The 22,571-nt window shown below is 42.6% G+C and overlaps 1 protein-coding gene across 4 annotated transcripts in view; it reads right to left on the bottom strand.

Moving 5' to 3' along the window:
- PKNOX2 (PBX/knotted 1 homeobox 2) overlaps positions 1-22,571 on the bottom strand; it is a 763,496-nt gene that overhangs the window by 50,216 nt on the left and 690,709 nt on the right. For all 4 annotated transcript variants that reach the window (XM_073603571.1, XM_073603573.1, XM_073603570.1 and 1 more), the window contains 2 exons: positions 18,913-19,045; positions 6,256-6,353 (listed from right to left, as the gene is read on the bottom strand). In XM_073603571.1, the coding sequence (XP_073459672.1) occupies positions 6,256-6,353; positions 18,913-19,045 (231 nt within the window). The remainder of the gene's footprint in view (positions 1-6,255; positions 6,354-18,912; positions 19,046-22,571) is intronic.

Here is a 22,571-nt window from a genome sequence, read left to right on the forward strand (position 1 = left end):
ATAACGAATGAATTCGACATGATTCGGTAGTTCATTAAAGATCTAATGAAACAAAAGTTCAACTCAAAGTAAATCTTACAGTTCAATCAGCTGATTAATTTTGTGCTGGAGGTTGGATTACTGGCAAAGTGCATTCCTGAGAACTAAGTGAGAAGGGTGTTGTATTGTATTTGAGCAGAGGAGAAGAGATATTGTCATTGTGTGTGTTAAAAGATTCAATAAACAAACGACTTTCCAAACTACGAATCATTATTACGAATATATATACATACATAAATTTTGAATTTTAACGAATACAAACGAAATTATAGCGCATATAACGAATGATTTCAACATGATTCGAGATTCAGTATAACGAATATCGACACTTTACGTATAATAAGGAATTATCCGAAAATGTATTAACGTAACATAACGAATATAACAGAACGAAATTATGTATTTTACGAATGACAACGAACCGAAACTAAATGAAATTTTCTGTTGTGCACAAGTCTACTAGATATGGCCCTTTGCCTGTCTTTTTCGGCCCTTGGGGCACTATTTCTCTCACTGTTAAATGCCTCACAAGGACACCAGTGATAGAGCATTATTCCTCCCACTGATCCCAACAATGAGGCACTATTCCTCCCACTAATACCAATAATTGAGCAGTGTTTACTGTCACTGATGCCGGAGAATTTTCTAATCCCATTGGCCAAAGTTTGGCCTTCCTAAAGTTTGAAGGGCAGTAAATAGGCTCTTTATTTGGAAAGATTGGAGACCCCTGCTCTAAGAGATGGGCGTGGTAAAGCTGCCTACAGAAGTGTAATAGTGGCTGGCCACACATGACCGAACCACTACTGAACAATCATTCTGATGAAAAGACTTTCTACAAACATGGATTCTGCATGGAACCTGCATGTTCATAGAAGGTGGGCTCTGTGGGCATCGGTTGCCCTAGGGGGGAAGCAATTTTCTGCTGGGAAAATCTGCTCAACTTTCCCTCTGAGAAGCAGTGGTGGCTGCTCATACAGGACGCAGGGGCGTGGCCCCCATAAACCAATGCGCCCGGGCCCCTTATCTCCATGCAGGGTGCCGGATGCATGGATTTCAATGTGTTTTTTTTTTTTTTTTTAAGCACATGGTTAGAGCTTGAGGCTCTAATTGGCTTCAAAAAGGGTGAGCACTGCACTCCGAGCCCACCCAGTTGACATTAGCGAATTAATATTTGCTAATGTCTTCCTGCTTCTCCTCCCAGCCAATCAGGAAGCAGGTCCTGAGACCCAATTGGCGGGAGGCCTAAGACCCGATTGGCCAGGAGTCCTAATACCGGATTGGCCAGGAGGAGAAGCGACCGCTGGGACTCGGGAGGAGATGCAGGGGGGAAGCCGCGACCTAAGTGGGGTAATTGCGTGGCTGGCGGGCGACAAGCGAGCGAAGCTGGGCTGTCCCCCCAAGAGGGCGGTGTGTTGTGCTGACGCAATCACGTCACATGTGACCCGGGCACACGGGTGTTCTATTTGTTTGTTTTAGCTAGCCGGCTTTTTATGTAACCTATTTGTATATGTCCTCTTGCGAGCTCCTGCTCGTTTTATTTAGCATTAAAGCTTTATTTTTTAACCTACTACACGATCGGAGTCCCTCTCTGTTTGTTCACTCGTGGCTTTAAGCACGAGGCAATCGAAAGATCGGAGACATTGGATGATCCACGTGTCCCTGCAGAGGGCTTAATCTGTCTGATTTTATGACCCTGCTCTTTAGGGGATCCACCAGCTCTGGTAAGGGTTCTCATATATAGAGCTTCACTTCCAGGTTGAGACCCCTTTTTTGTCAGTTGTGGCATTAAAGGGCGAGGGCGGTCACCCGGAATTCCTACCTGTTGTGGAACTCATTGCCCAAATTTACCCATTCCTCCATACACTTATCAATTGTGTATATATTTTTAAAGGACACCATTTCCTGCACTATTGGTGCATATAGACATTTATTTTATTTTCATATTTTTATTTCTGTTTTCAACAATGCACTATTGATGAATATGAGCACTTATTTTCATTACTCAATTTATTCACTGTTTGTATTATTTGATTGATTTATTTTGTATGTTTCACCTCCACTTGGTCTATTTACAATTTTCTCTTTCAAGAGATTATTTAATTTAGCGCAACTTTATTTATAACTCGTCCCCCCAAGAAAATTGAGCACCAGCCGCCACTGCTGAGAATGTTCAGTCAAGGAGCCTTGAAAAATGATAATTATGATAATTCCGGATTCAACCATAAACAATCAGTTTACAGATAAGGTCTAATATTTGTGGCCAACTTAATTTAAAGTGGAACTAAAATCACTGATTTAACTGTTTTCCAAAACAGTTACATTCAAGGCATGTCTGGTGAAAACTGTTAAAGTTGCCCGTGTACTTATGCCAGCTTTCAACCAAACTCAAGCCCTGGGATGGCTGGTGTCATAGCTGATCACGTGTGTGGCACCACAGCAACTGTAGTTCAAACAGACTACAATGGCACCTTCAATGGCTGTAAAGGAGGGAAGGGTTTAGTTCTGCTTTAAGGACGTGACAACTTTTGATACTAGCTTTTTTTTTTTTTACCAAATGAGGGTGACCTCCAACTCACAAGCATCTGCAATAGGGCCAGGCACTCATGAACAATGTTGGTAAATGGTGGTGAGCATGCTGACAGCATAGATTGGAACTGCACACCAGTAGTACAGTACAAACACAGGAAGCTGATAAGGTTTATTTTTAGGATGTTTCTAGAATGAAATCTCTAGAATTCCTAGCCATCAGCTGCTCATAACTGTGCGGTTAGCGATCGGTTTTCAAGCATTACAAAAGTGGGTCACTGCTGCTTCCTTATTATTTCCTGTTACAGTTGGAATGCCTTACAATCACTTAAAGTAAACCTACATTTTTCAGGCAAAGCAACTGCTCTTAATTGCTTGGCCACCTTCCCAGCCATTCTTTGTCCAAAATCATGTGGACACCCGACGATCACACCTATATGAGCTTGTTGGACATCCCACTCTAAAATGATTGTAATTAATTAAAGAGTTGGCCCACTTATATGGCTATAGCTGCCTCCGGGAGGGCTTTCGAAAGGATTTGGGAGTGGGTCTGTGGGAATTTGAGACCATTCAGAGAAAATAGCTTTTGCAAGGTCAGGTACTCATTTTAGATGGGAAGATCTGCATCACAATTGGTGTTCTAATTCATCTCCAAGGTATTCAGTAGGATTGAGGTCAGGAGTCTGTGCAGGTCACTCAAATTGCTCCACACTAAAATCACCAAACCACGCCTTTAAGGAACTGGCTATGCGCACCTGAACTTAATCATTTGGAGAGGCGTTCACATCATTTTAGCCATGTTGCATGCCTTCAATTCACTTGTAGGCAGGTGCAGGCTGTACTATCTACTGCAGGTGGTGCTCGACCAAGGCAGCAATTCAAAAGGGGAAAGAAGTTGTGAGGAACCTGGTCTCATGGGGAGACTGCTGTCCGATTGGACGCTAGTGCCCAATTTGACTCCAGCAGCCTTCTTGGGTCAGGCAGAGTCTATTTAAGACTCCGACTCCTGGGTTCAGCATGCTTTATGCTAATGGCTAGTGAAGGGACAGATTCCCCATGTGGCAGGGACAGTACTTAGAGGAAGGGAAAGGTTCCTGAGGAGTAGAGACAGTGCAGGGACTACATCTACCTCGCTTCGAGAAGTCTCCCCTTTGGGTGTGGACCGGCCAGGCCACATTTCGCTCCTTGTTGCAGAGGCTGTTGGCATCTTTCAAGTCTACAGACCACTGTTACAGTTTATAAGTGATGGGCTTGCCTACTGGCAGGCCTTGTTGTATTGTGTTGGACCTTCCTACAATATATTGGATACCACACTGCATCTTCCTCACACGCTCCCCACTGTTTGTCAGCCAGAATGAACTAAAAAAAGTCCTGTGTAAGCTACAAGGTGACTGGGTCATGGCTACACATGGATAAGTACTCTCTAATCACGCTATATGACAGTGATGGAGAACCTTGGCACCCCAGATGTTTTGGAACTACATTTCCCATGATGCTCATCTACACTGCAGAGTGCATGAGCATTATGGGAAATGTAGTTCCAAAACATCTGGGGTGCCAAGGTTTGCCATCGCTGCTATATGACAATGCTAATAATTGGCCACTCAGTCAACCCGTGCTGCATACTGCAGGTTTGGGTAGAGAGTTACATGCTCCCCATACCTAGAAGAACTGGGTATTTCATTTCATTTCCTATGGGAACAAAGCACAGGTTCACTTTACCACTTACCAGCTGCTTACCAAACACCAAAAATATTGCTACTTGCATTAAAAAAAAACAGGAGTACCTAACCTAACAAAACACTACATTCACTGATGTATGCCAACTATAATCCAAATCACTGAGAAGAGTATCACTCCACTGGCTTTCACTCACCCAACAACTAAAACATAAAAATACTAACTGCAACATATAAAGCCACCTAAAACTCTGCCCCCGGCTACATCACCATCCTCATCCCAAAATATCACCCAAACTGTCCTCTCCGCTCCTCCCAAGACCTCCTGATCTCTAGCTCCCTTGTCATTCTAGACAATTTTTACAAGTATGTACAGTATCTCACAAAAGTGAGTACACCCCTCACATTTTTGTAAATATTTTATTCTATCTTTTCATGTGACAACACTGAAGAAATGACACTTTGCTACAATGTAAAGTAGTGAGTGTACAGCTTGTATAACAGTGTAAATTTGCTGTCCCCTCAAAATAACTCAACACACAGCCAATAATGTCTAAACCGCTGGCAACAAAAGTGAGTACACCCCTAACTTAGTTAATAGTTAGTAATAGTTATTATTAGTTAGTTAGTTATTATTTCAGATTTTCGAATTTTCGGGTTTTCTAATTTTCGTTCTTATTTTCGTTCTTTTGAATTTTCGGATTTTCGTTCTTATTTTCAAATTTTCGCATTTTCGAATTTCCGAATCTTCGAATTTCCGAATTTGTCGAATTCCTCCGAAAAACGATTTGCACATGTCTAAAGGTAATAACTGATTGTCAGCTATGGAAATAGGCAAGTGGGCTTAGGTTCCAAGGAATAAGTTATGTAATTCCATCATACTATTGACTCCCTATAGGAGTCAGTGATATCTGCTGAAACCAATTTTCTGTGGACATTTGAAAGGTCCTTCAACTAAAGTTGAAGGAGGTGGTGGTGATGGGGTGGAAAAGAGAACAAAGAAGACAGAACTGCAAAACTGCCAGACACCCAATGGGACCTCAAGCCCATGGGGCTGACGATGATATGGATTATTATGGTTTTTAAATGCAATTTTAAATCAAAATATAATTTTTTTAATTTAATGCCTAGACTTTGATACAGAACTTGGTGACACCTTTTACAGTCCATGGAGTTATAGTTATACGCTTTGTTTAAAATAATTTGGGAAAATTGGAGACTATCGCCACCCTATTGGAGGTCAGGGATATCTGCCACAGCCATTTTTCCATGGAAAGTCCTCCAACTGAAGTGTGTCCCACTCCAAAGAAAGAGGTGGTGGGGGGGAACGGAAAAGAAAACAAAGAAGACAGAATCTCAGAAACTGCCAGCCAGGCACCCAATGAAACCTCAATTATAATGTAAGAGGCCGAAGATTATATGGATTATGGTTTTTAACTCCAATTCTAAATCAAATCATTATTTTGTTAAGTTCATGCCCAGGCTTTGATACTGGATTTGGTGACCCTAAAAATCCTTGGGGTTATAGTTGAATGCTTTGTTTAGAATAAACTGGAATGTCGTGTCTTGATTCGCTGACCCTGGGACAAATTGGGTATATATACAGTATATATATATGTATATATATTTACTTATTGTTTTATATTTATTTATATCTTATGGCAGTCACTGTGTGTCTGGTCTAGTTATACAGCTTGGGATGGCTCTCTGGTCAGATTTATGAATATCTGTGATTATTATTCTTGACTTTAAAATACAACTATTAAAAGGCTCTTGTGTTGCGTTATCTTAATATTTTTTATTTTTTATTCTATATTATTATTATTATATCACAGATACAACCTAAAACTCAGATCCATTTATTCAGCGTTCACACAGCTGTTTCAGGGTTGTTTTATGTCATTATAGAAGACAGCAAAACAACGTCTGGTATGAAGAATTGTACAGTCAGGGCGGACTCTTTCTAATTAATTCCTCAATGAGACATATATATCTATTCATCTCAGCTCACCTGTGCATTCTGGATCTGGATGGCCCCCTGGGGGATTGCTTGAGTTACTACCTGTCCCTGCGATGTTACCATGGTAACGGGTTGGTAAAGTGCACCACCTGCAAAAGACAAAAGAAGAGATATCAAGTGAGCTAAAACAACCTATCATGAAACAAAACCAGCATTACTACAGGAAATGCAGATGAAATACTTCTATACTGCTTAGTAACACATGTGCATAGAACACAATCTCATCCGTAAATACCTGAACTAGAAGTTGAAAGATACTTACCCCACCACCAAATGGATTTAAAGAGAAGAAGCAGGCATAGCGGCTGCCACTAGAGTTATCTTCTGAAAACAGCCACTTGCCTGGCTATCAAAGTCTTTCTGAGTTGCTGACCCAGAACAAGTAGATAGATCAGGAGAAGTGATGAGCTATGGTTCAGGTCAGACTCAGTTGGACCTGAAGCTGTGGGAAACTTCTGTCACATGCCAGCCCAATCGGGTGCGACCATGGAATTTTCCACCCTGCACTTGGTATCAAAGCCTAGGCAGGAACTTAACAAAATAATATTTTGATTTAAAAACCATAATCCATATCATCTTTGGCCCCTTACGTTATAATTGAGGTACCATTGGGTGCCTGGCTGGCAGTTTCTGCGGTTCTGTCTTCTTTGTTTTCTTTTTCATTACTCCCACCTCTCTTTTGGGAGTGGGACACAATTCAGTTGGATGACTTTCAAATGTCCATGGAAAAATGGCTTTGGCAGATATCCCTAAATCCTATAGGGTGGCGATGCAACAAATGGGTGGAGATTCTGGTAGTATCAATGACCTAATATGGCCACATGGCCATATTAGGTTAATGATGTCATCAACATCCCTGCCCCTTTGCAGCCGCGAGGTGGGAATTCCAAGGTTGCAGTTGACTGGACAACTGGCCTCCTGTCATGTGACAGTTTACTATGAACCTTAGCCCATCCCTTTTTAGGGGTTCTGATTTCACCGCTTGGAAATAGCCCATCAACCAGCATTTTCAGGAAGAGGACAGCAAGGACACCACATGTATTTGTATCATGACAGGTTTCAGGTTTCCTAGCACAGTAAAGCCTTTCTAAAACAGAAGGTCTCTTTCCAACACATATCCCAAAAATAAGAGAATTATTTCAGGATAGTGGGTGGGGGCCATACAAACCAATACTTTACACCTCACTGGCCAGATTCACTTTCAGAACAACAGGTGTATAGTGCAAATGCAGTTCAATATCGTATCAATATCATAGAACCATTTATTCCAAACTGTATACAGTTGCTTCAGACTGTCCAGTCACCATCAATGCAGGGTATAGAAACCATGGCTTCTATGGAGTAGAGCTTGGGACCCAATTGAATAGTATAACCCTACAGTACATGTCATAGCGTCCTATTTATTCTATTCTGCATACAACTGCTTGATTTTTGGCCAACATCAGTGTAGTGCAGTGGTCTCCAAACTGCGGCCCAGGGGCCGGATGCGGCCCTTTGCTTACTTTTATCCGGCCCTTGGGGCACTATTCCTCCTACTGACACCAACAATGGGGGCATAATTCCTGCCACTGACACCAACAATGGAAAACTTTTCCTCTCACTGATACCAATGATGGACACCCTTCCACCCACTGACACCAATGATGGTGCTTTATTCCTAACACTAAAGATGTGGCATTTTCTACATCTGCTGGCCACAGTCCATCCCCCCTAACGTCTGAAGGACAGTAAGCTGACCCCTTGTTTAAAAAGTTCGGAGACCCCTGCACTAGAGCAATGGTCTCCAACCTGCGTCCCGGGGGACCAGATGTGGCCCATTCCTTGCCTTTATCTGGCCCTTGCGGAACTATTCCTCCCACTGCTACAAGACGCTATTCTGGCAACTGATACCAGCAGTGGGGCACCATTTCTCCCACTGACACCAACAATGGGGCACTATTTCTCCCAGTGATACCAACGATGGGGCACTATTCCTCCCAATGATGCCAATAAATGAGCACTATTTTTCCCAGTGATACCAATGATGGGGCACTATTCCTCCCCCTAATACCAAATGTGGCAATGCCAGGAAAATGTCCATTCCCAAAGGCCACAGTTCCCCCCCCCCCCTAAAGTCTGAAGAACAATAAATTGTCCCTTTTTTAAAAAGTTTGGAGACCCCTGGTGTAGTGTATGGAAACCATGGCTTCTGTGGAGTAGGGCTTGAGACCCAATGAAACCATAACCTGTATGGCTATATTGTCTCATGAGAGGTCTTCTTTATTAATAGAGTATTATAGTACCTCTGTATTGTCCTATATTCCTGGAACCTACAGTACACTGGAGGATATATGAGAACACATAGAGCATTATTGCTATTACAACACACCAGAACCTGCATTCTCCAATAAAGAGATGTATTATTACTAATATAGCAAAAATGAAGCTATAATTACCTTTAAAACAAAACTGTATCCATGAAGAAAAATACAATCACAATTGCATGTATTCAAGTGAGGACTGGTCTTTGTGAAGTTGTCCAAAAAAAAAAAAATGAGGATATTGCTGGGATTTTCAACAAAGCAAGCTGTTTGAGCACAAATCTGTGAAAGACTATGGATTCCCATAATCAATGATGCCAACCTTTTCCCCAATGACTTGCAGTGTCATCACTAGACTATTGTGTGTTGCTATAATTGTTTATTGAGACGGATCACACAAAACTTCATCAGCCCCACGCAATCCTGGGCGGTTTCCAGTTGGGCAGCTCATGCAACTGAAAAACATGCCAACGTGCCTTGTTAACCAGACGTGACTTTAAATCCCAACGATAGTCAACTATTTTGATAGAATGGAGAAGAGTTATAATTTGTGTCAAGTTTTTATTTCTGTCTATAAGGAAAAAAAAGAACAAAATTGACTCCAAAGCTGGCCATAGATGAATCGATTTTCTTTCCTTCCACCACGGGTTGTGGGCAAGAAAATCACTTGATTCCCCAATAAACACAGTCAGTGTTGATGGGGGAGTCCTTCCAGCAGAGCTATTGTGTTCTCCAAGCGAGAGGAGCCTCCCCTGCCGGAAGAACACACAGTGATTATTGCTAGTGGATAATCGCATGAAAAATCCGACAGGCTGGTTGTACCCAAGGAGATCGATTGATCAACTTGGGTACAATCAGCCTGCCCATACATGGTTCAAATCTCGGTCTGCCCCTGCTGAGATTCGAACCATCTATGGCCGGCTTAAAATGTTACTAAACTCACAACAGTAAAATCAGTCTGTATATGATGTAAAGTAGAGCTGCACGATTCTGGCCAAAATGAGAATCACGATTTTTTTTTGCTCAGAATAAAAAGATCACGATTCTCTCACAATTCTCGCAACATAAAATCTTTCACATTATACAAAACAAAATGGGCTAACTTTACTGGTTCGTTTTTTTAAATTCATTAAAGTATTTTTTTCCAAAAAAATTGCATTTGAAAGACCGCTGCACAAATACAGTGTGATATAAAATATTGCAACAACCACCATTTTCTTTTCTAGGGTCTCTACTAAAAAAATATATATAATGTTTGGGGGTTCTAAATAATTTTCTAGCAAAAAAAAATGATTTTAAACTTGAAACCAATGTCTGAAATGTCAGAAAAGGTTTAGTGTTTAAGTGGTTAAACTTTCCTCATTTACACACCAAAGTGTATTCCTTTGACAAATTGTTACAATGTTTATACTAAGTTCCACTACTAAAGAATGTTGTGATTCTTGCAGACTGCCCGTTTTTTTTTTCTTCTTTTCTGAAGCTGTGGCTTCAGAAGAGCAGAGAGAATTCTTTGCATAGCAAGAATCGTGAAACACTTTTGTCAAGATCGCAATGGGGAAAAAAAAATTACGATAACGATTCTTGACGATTAATCGTGCAGCTCTAATGCAAAGCATGCTTGTTATATTCACTGTGGAACATAGGGGTTAATCCTCTGCATTGTGTAAAAAGGCTGTTTCATCCTGTCTTCTCTGATCCTCTCCTTCTTCTACTGTCCCCAATCCATGCTCAGTTTGGTGTGTATTGCTAGAGAATTTGTTTTTTTTCTTGGGAAGGTGCATGTGATCAGCACAGGGCCAATCAGCACTGTCCAGACAGAAGGTCAGGGGTCCTGCAGCCTCGTAGGACAATTAGGGGAGAATGGAAACTCCTCCTACAAGCTTTCGCTAGACACTGATAGAAGTCACAAGACTGCTATATACTGCTGATGGTAAAAGGGATTTAGCAGTTTATATTTACTAAAATAATTGCATTTTCATGTTCTGTGTACTGTGGGAGACAAGATGTAGTGAATGCAGAGTCCTGGGTTTAGTAACACTTTATGAGTATCTTTCAGATAACAGTTGAATTGAGATAAACCCTGTATGCTCACCTCCTTTTTTGGCCAAGATAACGCTAAAAGCCTGAAGCCATTTAAAAAGGGACTCGGCCGAGATTCAGTCCATCTATGAGCAGGCTCGTTGTACTGAAGTCAATCCAGAGGGACCCTCCACTGCCAGAATACACTAATCAGCGACTGCAGTTTTTCCACCGTTCCTTCGACAGAAGTCGATCAAACAATTGACTTCTGTCAAGCAGGGATAGTCACACACTGATTAAAATTTGTCTGGTCCCTGATGAAATTTGATCAGTCCGTGACCAGCTTTAAACTCTAATCACCCCACATGGAGGACTGATCCTTGCTCCACTGTAAAGGAATTCTTTTGTGTAGATTTTAATTCTATCTATGACCCTATTGGGACTTCCTGTCCATGTAACAAAAAATAGGGGGTGTGGTTGCCACTGGGACAATAAGGCGCAGAGAAAAGTAGAAATGCTTTCAGGCTTTCTAACCCTTCTCCACGCTACTAAAAATGTGTTTTCATTTTTTTCGGCCCCGTTGGAGAGATTTCCCCATCACTTCCTGTCCTAAGAGTAAGTGAAAAGTGAGGAGAAATTCCTGAAATAGGGACACAGACAGTAATACGTATCTGACAGCGCCTCTAACCCCTCCTCACCCCCTGAGAAGCTTTACATTTATAGGAGCATGTTGAGGGCTTATTCATAGGCCCCTTGCACACCTGGGTCATCTAGGTGCAGTGCATCAATTGAGTGCACCCAGGAGGGGCAGGTACAGACCGATGTTTTGGACCTTAATCCCTGAAAGCACAGGGCCCTAGACTTGGGTACCACTCAGCACAGCATTCAGCCCTGTCCAGCCACAGCTTGCCATAGACTTTGACGGGCTCCAGGCAGCATGCCTGGTTGCTGCACTTGTCTCTCCAGGGTGAACAAAAAAGCCAGAAGGTATGCACTGCACCTAAATGGCCCCTTGTTCAAGGCACCATAAATAAAAGCACTTAGCATTGAATTTTACCAGTTTAGTGTAGCAGCATAATTAAAGCATAATACACAATTGGCTGCTAGAGGTGACTGATGGAGACTGAATCTACGGCCTAAGAAAAGGGCAACATGCCTCTGTTTACTAGCCTCTACATGCCCATGTATGTTGGTGGTTGCAATTCCTCAACCTATGATGGCTGATCTACAATAACCTTTTAATTCAAAGGTTGCGTGTTGGTGGTTTTAGTTCCTCAACCTTTGATGGCTGGTCAACAATAACTGATCTACAATAACTCTTTATCACAAAGGTTGCATACTGGTGCTTGTAGTACCTCAAACTTTGATAAATGGTCAACAATAATTGATCTACAATAACTCTCTAATACAAATATTGCATGTTGGTGGGCATAGTTCTCAATCTTTGATGGCTGATCTACAATAACCTTTTAATACATAGGTTGCATGGTGGTGATTGTAGTTCCTCAACCTTTGATGGCTGGTCTACAATAATTGATCTGCAATAACTCTTTAATACAAAGGTTGCATGTTGGTTGTTGTAGTCCCTCAACCTTTGATGACTTATCTATAATAACTCTTTAATTCAAAGGTTGCATGTTGGATTTCGTAGTTCCTCAACCTTTGATAAATGATCAACAATAATTGATCTACAATAACTCTTTAATACAAAGGTTGTATGCTGCTGGTTGTAGTACCTCAACCTTTGACGAATGGTCAACAATAATTGATCTACAATAACTCCTTAATATAAAGATTGCATGTTGGTGGTTGTATTTCCTCCAGCTTTTATGGTCAACAATAATTGATCTACAATAACTCTTTAATACAAAGGTTGTATGCTGGTGGTTGTAGTACCTCAACCTTTGATGAATGGTCAACAATAATTGATCTACAATAACTCTTTAATACAAAGGTTGTATGCTGGTGGTTGTATTACCTCAACCTTTGATAAATGGTCAACAATAATTGATCTACAATAACTCTTTAATACGAAGGTTGCATGTTGGTTGTTGTAGTTACTCAACCTTTGATGACTTATCTATAATAACTCTTTAATTCAAAGGTTGCATGTTGGTTTTTGTAGGTCCTCAACCTTTGATAAATGGTCAACAATAATTGATCTACAATAACTCTTTAATACAAAGGTTGTATGCTGGTGGTTGTAGTACCTCAACCTTTGATGAATGGTCAACAATAAGTGATCTACGATAACTATTTAATACAAAGATTGCATTTTGGTGGTTGTATTTCCTCCAGCTTTGATGACTGATCTACAATAAACGCTTTAATACAAAGGTTTCATGTTGGTGGTTGTAGTTCCTCAACCTTCGATGACTAGTCAACAATAACTAATCTACAATAAATCTTTAATACAAAGGTTGCATGTTGGTGGGTGTAGTTCCTCAACCTTTGATGACTGGCCAACAATAATTGATTCACAATAAATCTTTAATACAAAAGTTGCATGTTGGTGGTTGTAGTTCCTCAACCTTTGATGACTGATCTACAATAACTCATTAATACGAAGGTTTAGGGTGCATTGAAAACATATTAACACTGAAATGTACTTCATTTTTCTATATGCGAAAACTGTCTTTAGCTAAATACAACAGGTACTTTCCATAATAACCCCAAGCTGAGTTATGTTAGAGAAATGAAGCAGATAACTGATCATGTGCAGCCAATACCGTTGAGTATGAGGTGATTATATTCACTTTCTCCAGCAGGATGCCGGGCTGTGTGATTCCCAGCAATACACACTGACGGGGTGCAGAGAGTTATTACGGAGTTAGGTGAATTATACAGGACATAACTAGACACACTGTAGTGCTCTACCCCAGGGAGGTGTTGTGATATCTGTCGTATCAAGCCGCACCGATTTAACACAAGTCATAATCTAGTAGTCATTTCCCTCAGAACATGGGGAAATTAGCCAAGAGAAAAAAAATGCCGGGTGGCCGAACGGTACAAACAATCCAGGAGAATGAGGGGAGGTTATGACTTCATAAGCTGCTATTATGTAAACAGAGAGCAGGCTCTGAGGGGTTAAACTATCCCCCGAGCAGTGCAGACCTCTCATTCATGAATAATACATGGGCATCAGCAGAGATTTGTAGCTTTATTGACATGCGGCATCCTCTCCTCCGGGAGCGCGGTACAATAAGAAGAGAAAACATTATATGAAGCTGACACCATCACTCACCACGAAGAGCAGCGCTCAAGAGATGGAGAAAGCATCAACCATAGCAGAACAGGTTATGTTACTCATGGGGGCCTGAAGACTGCACCATTCACTGGGGCCCAGAGTATATATCATTTACATAGACCAACAGACTGCATCACTCAAAAGGGGCCAACAGACTGTGCCATCCACGTGGGACCACAGACTACGTGGTTAATGCAAGTCCATAGATTGCATCACTTACAGGGTCCACAGATTGCATCATCCAAAAGGACCCGAAAACTGCACCATCCATAGTGGCCTACAGATTATGTCACTCATAGGAGACTACAGATTACTCTAGCTACAGGAGCCCACAGATTACTTTACTGGGGCCCTGAGTCTACATCATTTACATAGATCAACAGACTGCGTAACTCAAAGGGGTCCACAGTCTGTGCCATCCACATGGGACAACAAACTGTCTCATCCTTAGGTGTCCAATGACTACGTGGTTAATGCAAGTCCATAGATTGCGTCACTTACAGGGTCCACAGATTGCATCATCCAAAAGGACCCAAAAACTGCATCATCCATAGTGGCCTAAAGACTATGTCACTCATAGAAGCCTGCAGACTACTCTAGCTACAGGGGCCTACAGATTGCTTGACTCACAGGGCCCCACAGACCACACCATCCACTGGGACCCAGAGTCTACTTCATTTACATAGAATAGGAGACTGTATCTCTCAAAAGAGACTGTGCCATCCACATAGGCCCACAGACTCTCTCAACTTTAGGGCTTTGCCAACTATGTGGTTAATACAAGTCGATAGTTTGAGTTACCTACGGTGTCCACAGATTGCATCATCCAAAAAGGGCCCAAAGACTGTACCATGCGTAGTGGCCCACAGACTGTGTCACTCGTAGGAGCCTGCAGACTACAGTGTCCACAGGAGCTGACTGATTGCTTAACTCCCAGTGGCCCACAGGCTACTTCATTGCAGAGGCCAATAGATTGCCTTAATCACAGAGCCCACAAACTGCTTTGCCCACTGGGCCTACAGACTGCATCAGTTCTAGAGGTCAACAAACTGCATCAGTCACAGGAGCCCAAAGACTACACAACCCACAGTGGGCCAAAGACCAAGCGAATAGCCTGCATCACTCACAATGGTCTGCAGATTCCACGACCCACAGAGAACCACAGAGTGGCCCACTGATAGTCAGTGATATGCAGACCTACCTACCTATGGTCAGCTATAATCACATAAAACTGAGTTTTGAATTAGGTTTCTTTGCTGGCTGGCAATAGCCAGCAAATGCTTCCCTATTTTGCACTTTTAATGACTTGACCCTATGCTTTGTTAGTTTTATAGCTGACTGTGTGTGTTGCAATTTTACCGTTTTGCTATGGAAATGTGATGACAGACCTCAGATGCAGCTACTAAAAAAGTGTATTTTCACTCCAAGGCAGTATTCACATCTTGCATGTGCCAAGCCTGGCTCTAGGGAATGATGGTCCTGTCTATCTACAGCTCAGTGCATGTCCCCAGGACAATTAAGTCTCTCTATGGCTTGAGTTACCACATGCATAACTTTACAGAAGATGTCAGAAAAGCCACGAGCTTTATCACTTGCCTGGGAGTAAAAAGGTACACTTGTCTGCGTCTGAGGTTCTTACATTTACAGATTTTATAAAGAGGCAAAAAAGGGGGTACAGGACTTTGTATAAAATGTGCTTATATGAGCGATAGGGCAACCTCAAGGTGAACTAGCTCTTGATTTGCTCATTGCTGTATACATCACTATGTTGGTTCTCACACAGAGCAAAGCAGGACCAAACTTTGCAGAGTTGCTTTGGTGTGCATTTACATACACTATATTGTCAAAAGTATTGGGACGCCTGCCTTTACATGCACATGCACTTTAATGGCATTCCAGTCTTAGTCCGTAGAGTTCAAATTTGAGTTGGCCCACCCTTTGCAGATATAACAGCTTCAACTCTTCTGGGAAGGCTGTCCACAAGGTTTAGGAGTGTGTAAATGGGAATGTTTAACCATAAGTACCAATCCATTCTATAGACATTGGGGTTAACTCACTGAGTAGCAGTATACACTACAATACCAAAAGTATTGGGACACCTGCCTTTACACACACAAACTTTAATGGCATCCCAGTCTTAGTCCTTGGGGGTTCAATATTAGGTTAGCCCACCCTTTCAGCTATAACAGATTCAACTCTTCTGGGAAGGCTGTCCACAAGGTTTAGGAGTGTGTCTATGGGAATATTTGACCATTCTTCCAAATGTGCATTTGTGAGGTCAGGCACTGATGTAGACAAGAAGGCCTGGCTCGCAGTCTCCGCTCTAATTCATCCCAAAAGTGTTCTATCAGGTTGAGGCCAGGACTCTGTGCAGGTCAGTCAAGTTCCTCCACCCCAAACTCGCTCAACCATGTCTTTATGGACCTTGCTTTGTGCACTGGTCCAAATCATTTGGTGGAGGGGGGATTATGGTGGGGGGTTATTTTTAAGGGTTTGGGCTTGGCCAGTGAAGAGAACTCTTAAGGCGTCAGCATACCAAGACATTTTGAACAATTTCACGCTCCCAACTTTGTGGGAACAGTTTGGGGATGGCCCTTTCCTGTTCCAACATGACTGCGCACCAGTGCACAAAGCAAGGTCAATAAAGACATGGATGAGTGAGTTTGGGGTGGAGGAACTTGACTAGCCTGCACAGAGTCCTGAACTCAACCCGATATAACACCTTTGGGATAAATTAGAGCGGAGACTGCGAGCCAGGCCTTCTCGTCTGAACATCAGTGCCTGACCTCACTAATGAGCTTCTGGAAGAATGATCAAACATTCCCATTGACACACTCCTAAACCTTGTGGACAGCCTTCCGAGAAGAGTTGAAGCTGTTATAGCTGCAAAGGGTGGGCCAACTCAACATTGAACCCTATGGATTAAGACTGGGGTGCTGGTAAAGTTCATGTGAGTGTAAAGGCAGGCGTCACAGTACTTTTGACAATATAGTGTATACAGTACTTGAAAAAACAAAAAACACAATTTATTTATATATATATATATATATATATATATATATATATTATACTGTATATATTTAAATACATTCCTCTTGACTTTTGTATTTTGCACTTGTAGAAGAATGGCTCTCCCACTGTGCATTTCCCTAGCTAGTCAAAAACAAAATAGGCGGCGCGGCTGTCCATGTTCTCTTCTCACACAAGAGTACATTGGATACCTTTACAAAAGAGACATGGGACCACCATGGTGAACAATCACATCATAATAGAATTTCAGGTACATTAGTAATTTTGCATAGTACATTTTATTTTTCAAAAGCTCTGAAAGAACCCATAAAACAGTGTCACTCACAGCGATAAAGGGATAGTATTCAGAATTACCATAATCAATTTACAAATTAGTATAATATTACTAGGAAATCTCAAGGTAGCCTAACCGGAATTGTTATTCTTGAAAGAAAGTCCAGCAATGAGTGTGCCTTCTGAGAATAAATTTCAAGTACTATCATCATTTGGAACATTGACTGAAAAATTCATGACCATGAACAAGATGATCCAAGGAATCAAAACACGATTGGCTCACAGTAACCAATCAGATTCAAATACGCATTTTTCCAGTAGAGGTTTGGATTTCATTGGCTGCTATTAGCCAGTAAAGAATGTTGAAGGCCTTTCTTCTTCTTCTCCTCTTATCACCAAGGTATGAAAGTCCTAAGTTTGCTTCCTATTTGTCCAGAGCCATTTAAAGGTAACAGATGCTTTGCCCATGCCTACCCAATCACAGTAAAGAGATATTGCTCTGTATTGCCCTGTACACACGGTCGGACTTTTCGACGGAATGTGTGTGATGGGAGCTTGTTGTCAGAAATTCCGACCGTGTGTAGGCTCCATCAGACTTTTTCCATCGGAATTTCCGACACACAAAGATTGAGAGCAGGCTATAAAATTTTCCGACAACAAAATCCGATCCTTTAACTTCTGATCGTGTGTAGACAAATCCGACGGACAAAGTGCCACGCATGCTCAGAATAAATTAAGAGACAAAAGCTATTGGCTATTGTCCCGTTTATAGTCCCGACATACGTGTTTTACGCCACCGCGTTCAGAAAGATCGGATTTTCCGACAACTTTGTGCGACCGTGTGTATGCAAGACAAGTTTGAGCCAACATCCGTCTGAAAAAATCCATGGATTTTGTTGTCGGAAGGTCTGATCAATGTCCGACTGTGTGTACGGGGCATATGAGTGCAAATTAGCTGTGGTCACAACTTAAACTCTAATGCAAAAATATATGGACATCCCTACAAATTACTGAGTTCAGATAGACATAAATGGGTCCATGAAATCACAGTTTGATGATTTTGGTGCGGAGCCCTTACTTCAAACCCTTCTGAACACCTTTGGGATGAACTGAACACCAAATGTAGGTCTTCTCATCCACTCTTACGACCATTTCGTTTGAATTGGCCAAAAATATCCACAGACACACTCCAAACTCTTGTTGAAATCCTTCCCAGAAGGGTGGAGGATGTTATATTTGCAAAGGGGGCCAACTCCATAATATTGTTCATGGATTTAGAATGGGATGTCTTGTATAGCTCATATAAGTGTGATCAGGTGATCAAGTGTGGTCAAGTGTGGTCAGGTGTCCGCAAACATTTGGGTGCATAGAGGGCTAAGGACTCTCACTCCACCCCCATATACCAGCACTGGGGTGTGACAACTGGACGCTCAGGAAACTAATGCTGTACCATGGGTGGAAGAGAAGAGAATCATCCTCAATCTCATACCAGGATGTACCAGCTATTTCACTTTCTCTTCGGTTTGACAAATTCAGTAGCATTGGACCAGAAGGCCAGTATAAGCTTTGGGGGAAATTGGGTGAACTTGTTACTTTGCTCTGCAAGGGCAAAGCATCGGCTAACTTTAAACTATAACCCTGTTCAGGATCTATAGATGACCATGTATATGATCACATCACTGTATGTACATTGCTTATTTTAAAGGGCTCACATCACAATGCATCCCACCATACACAGAGTCCTTTAGGTACAGTCATTTCAGTTTGACATTTTCCCACCTGATACAACCTGCGAAGAGTTGACGGTTGTCATGGAAAGGCTGCTTTGCTGTAGTGTGGAGGACGGCACAACTATTCCTTGTGGGTTGTTGGACAGAACGGACATCGCGTTGGGAGAATTCTGTAACAAGTCCTAAAATGACAAGAGAAGGAAGTGCGCGTTTGCTCAACTGGTTTCCAAGAAAGGTAGAATAAAAGGAAATATATTGGAAAAGAAAGATGATGGTAATGAGGAAGAGAGAAGATGTGAGGAATCATTTATTAAAACAAAAGAAGAATTCGGAGGTACTGCCCCTAGCACAGGTTACAGAGTTGCAGGCATCGCTAATTTCTCTTTCCAACATTTTACCTTCCAAAGTATTTATATTTCTTTCCATCCAGTCCTGATATTTACACAGTTTAGCACACAGCATAGCCCTGTCTGGCAGAGTCCTGATTCTTCTCTGCTGTGGTTAAAGCGGGGGTCCACCTATCTATGTTTTTTTTTTTTTTTTTTTGAGTTCATTCACAAATTTTTCTTCTCAGCATTACATACTCACATATTGTGTGTAATATGTCCGCCTGTGTCAGATTGCCTTGTCCAACCCCTAGCCCAACTTTCTCAACCTTTTTACTCTAGAGCAGTGGTTCTAAACTCCTATCCTCAGGACCCACTAACAGGCCAGGTTTGCAAGATGACTGAAATACATCACAGGTGATATCATTTGCAGCTCAGTGATTGCAGTATTCTAGTCTGCATCTCCCCCAAGGGAATACTTAAAATCTGGCCTGTTAGTGGGTCCTGAGGACAGGAGAACCACTGCTCTAGAGGAACCTTTCTCATCCTTTGTGCCATGAAGGATCACTTAAAATACATTTCCAGGCTCAGGGAACCCCTGCTAATAGTTACTATGCCGAACGTTCACAGAACATTGGTCACATAGATCCGAAACTACAGCCCTGGGTCCAAATGTGGCCCTTTGGTTGCCTTTATCAGGCCCTTGGGGCACTATTCCTCCCACCGACACCAATGATGGAGCACTATTTCTCCCACTGACATCAATCTTAATGCACTATTCCTCCTATTGACACCAATGACGGGGCACTATTTCTCCCACTGACATCAATCTTGATGCACTATTTCTGCCACTGACACCAGTAATGGGGTACTATTCCTCACAGTGACACCAATTATGGAGCATTATTTCTCCCACTGACACCAATGAAGGGGCATTATCCTTCTCACTGACACCAATGATGGGGCACTATCCCCCTCACTGACACCAATGGCGGGGCACTATATCCCTCACTGACACCAATGATGGGGCACTATTCCCCTTACTGACACCAATGGCGGGGCACGATTTCCCTCACTGACACCAGTAATAGGGCACCTTTCCTCTCACTGACACCAGTGATGGGGCACTATTCCTCCCACTGACACCAGTGATGGGGCACTATTCCTCTGACTGACACCAATGATGAGGTATTATTCCTCTCACTGACACCAATGATGGGGCACTATTCCCCACACTGACACCAATGATGGGGTACTATATCTCTCACACTGACACCAATGATTGGGTGTTGTTACCAACGCCAGGACATTTTCTACTCCTACTTGCCATAGTCTGGCCTCTCTAAAACATGAAGGATAATAAACTAGTTCTTAGTTTAGAAAGTTTGGAGACCCCTGACTTAGAGGAATGTTTCTTACATTTGTGGACATTGGGAAGATGCCCCCCTTACAGATAGCTAAAAAATCATTTTTGATAGTGGCTACCCATCTGAGAGGCATTACTCAAGGAAGCGCTAGCAACCTCTGGAGGAATACTAGTTGAGAAAGGCTGTCCTAGAGGAATCCTTTAAATAATTTTCACGTCTTGGGGTAGCCCTGGTAAAACCAGTTCATCGGAGGTCAGTGGGAAAAATGCCTCTTCTTACATTGGTGGTCAGTGGGAAAAATGGCCCCTTTTTCAGTGGTGGTTATAATGACACCCTTTCAGATATCATTGATGCCATGCTACTGGCTCTGCCAAGTGGTGTTTACCCCGGAACTATGCAGGCACCATCAGAGGGGAGGTCAATCAGCCACAGCTCAAGGAATCCCTAGCAACCTCTGGGGGAACATGATCTCAGAAAGGCTGCCCTAGAGTAACCTATGAAATAATTTTCAAGTCTTGAGGTACCCCTGATAAAACCAATTCATCGGAGGTCAGTGGGAAAAATACCCCATACATTGGTGGTCTGTAGGAAAAATTACCCTTTTACAGTGGTGAGAAAGAAAACTTTACAGATAACTAAAAAGATCATTGGTGTCATACCACTGGCTCTGCCAAGTGGTGTTGGTCCCAGAACTATGAAGGAAGCATCAGATGTGAAGTCTGTCGGCCACAGCTCAAGGAACCCCTAGCCACTTTTGGAGGAACCCTAGTTGAGGGAGGCTGCCTTTTAGGAACCCTTGAAATAATTTTCAAGTCTTGGGGTACCATTGATAAAACCAATTCAGGTCAGTGGAAAAAATGCCCCTTACATTGGTGGTCAATGGGAAAAAATGCCCCCTTTGCAGTAGTGGTTAAAATGGCACCCTTACAGATAGCAAAAAAGATCACTGGAGTCCAGTGGCGGATTGGTGCTCCATTTTGGGGGGGGGGGCAGCAAACAAACCCCCCCCCCCGGTTACTAGCTCGTCCATCGGTCCACCAGCTTCGAATCCTTCCCCTGCATCTCCTTCTCCTCGGTGGCTTCACGGGCTTTCCGGCGGCTTCCCCTGCATCTCCTCCTTGGCGGCCCATACAGTCACTTCTCCTCTCTCCAATCAGGTCTCAGGACCCGCTTCCTGATTGGCCGTTAGGAGAACCAGGAAGACGATAGCGAATATTATTTTCTATTATCACACAAGTGGGTGAGCTTGTGGTGCAGAGCCCACCCTTTTTGAAGCCAAATAGAGCCTCCGGCTCTAATCCTGTGCTTTGAAAAAAAAAAAAAAAACATTTGAATCCATGCGTTCAGTGCCCTGCATGCAGACTAGGGGCGGACACATAAATTAGGGGGGTGGCGCCCCTGCACCCTGTATGGCCGCCACTGCTGGAGTAACACCACTGGCTCTGCCCAGTGGTGTTGGCCCCAGAACTATGCAGGCACCATCAGATGGGAGGTCAATCAGCCACAGCTCAAGGAATCCCTGGCAACATGCCCTAGAGCAGGGGTAGGAAACCTTGCGCCCTCCAGCTGTTTTGAAACTACAAGTCCCATGAGACATTGCAAGACCCTGACAATCACAGGCATGACTCGCAGAGGCATGATGGGATTTGTAGTTTCACCACAGCTGGAGTACCGAGGTTGCCTACTCCTGCCCTAGAGGAAACTTTTAAATAATTTTCAAGTCTTGAGGTACACCTGATAAAACCAATTCATCAGAGGTCAAATGCCAGTTACATTGGAGGTCAGTAGGAAAAATGCCCCTTTTACCATGGTGGTAAGAATGATACCCTTACAGATAGCTAAAAGGATCATTGGTGTTATACTGCTGGCTCTTCCAAGTGGTGTTGGCCCCCGGAACTATGCAGGCACCATCAGATGGGAAGTTAATCAGCCACAGCTCAAGGAACCCCTAGCAAGCTCTAGAGGAACCCTAGTTCAGAAAGGCTGCTCTAGAGGAATCTTTGAAACAATTTTTC

Source organism: Aquarana catesbeiana, linkage group LG10 (genome assembly GCF_042186555.1).
Source record: "Aquarana catesbeiana isolate 2022-GZ linkage group LG10, ASM4218655v1, whole genome shotgun sequence".
NCBI classification, from domain to species: Eukaryota; Metazoa; Chordata; class Amphibia; order Anura; family Ranidae; genus Aquarana; species Aquarana catesbeiana.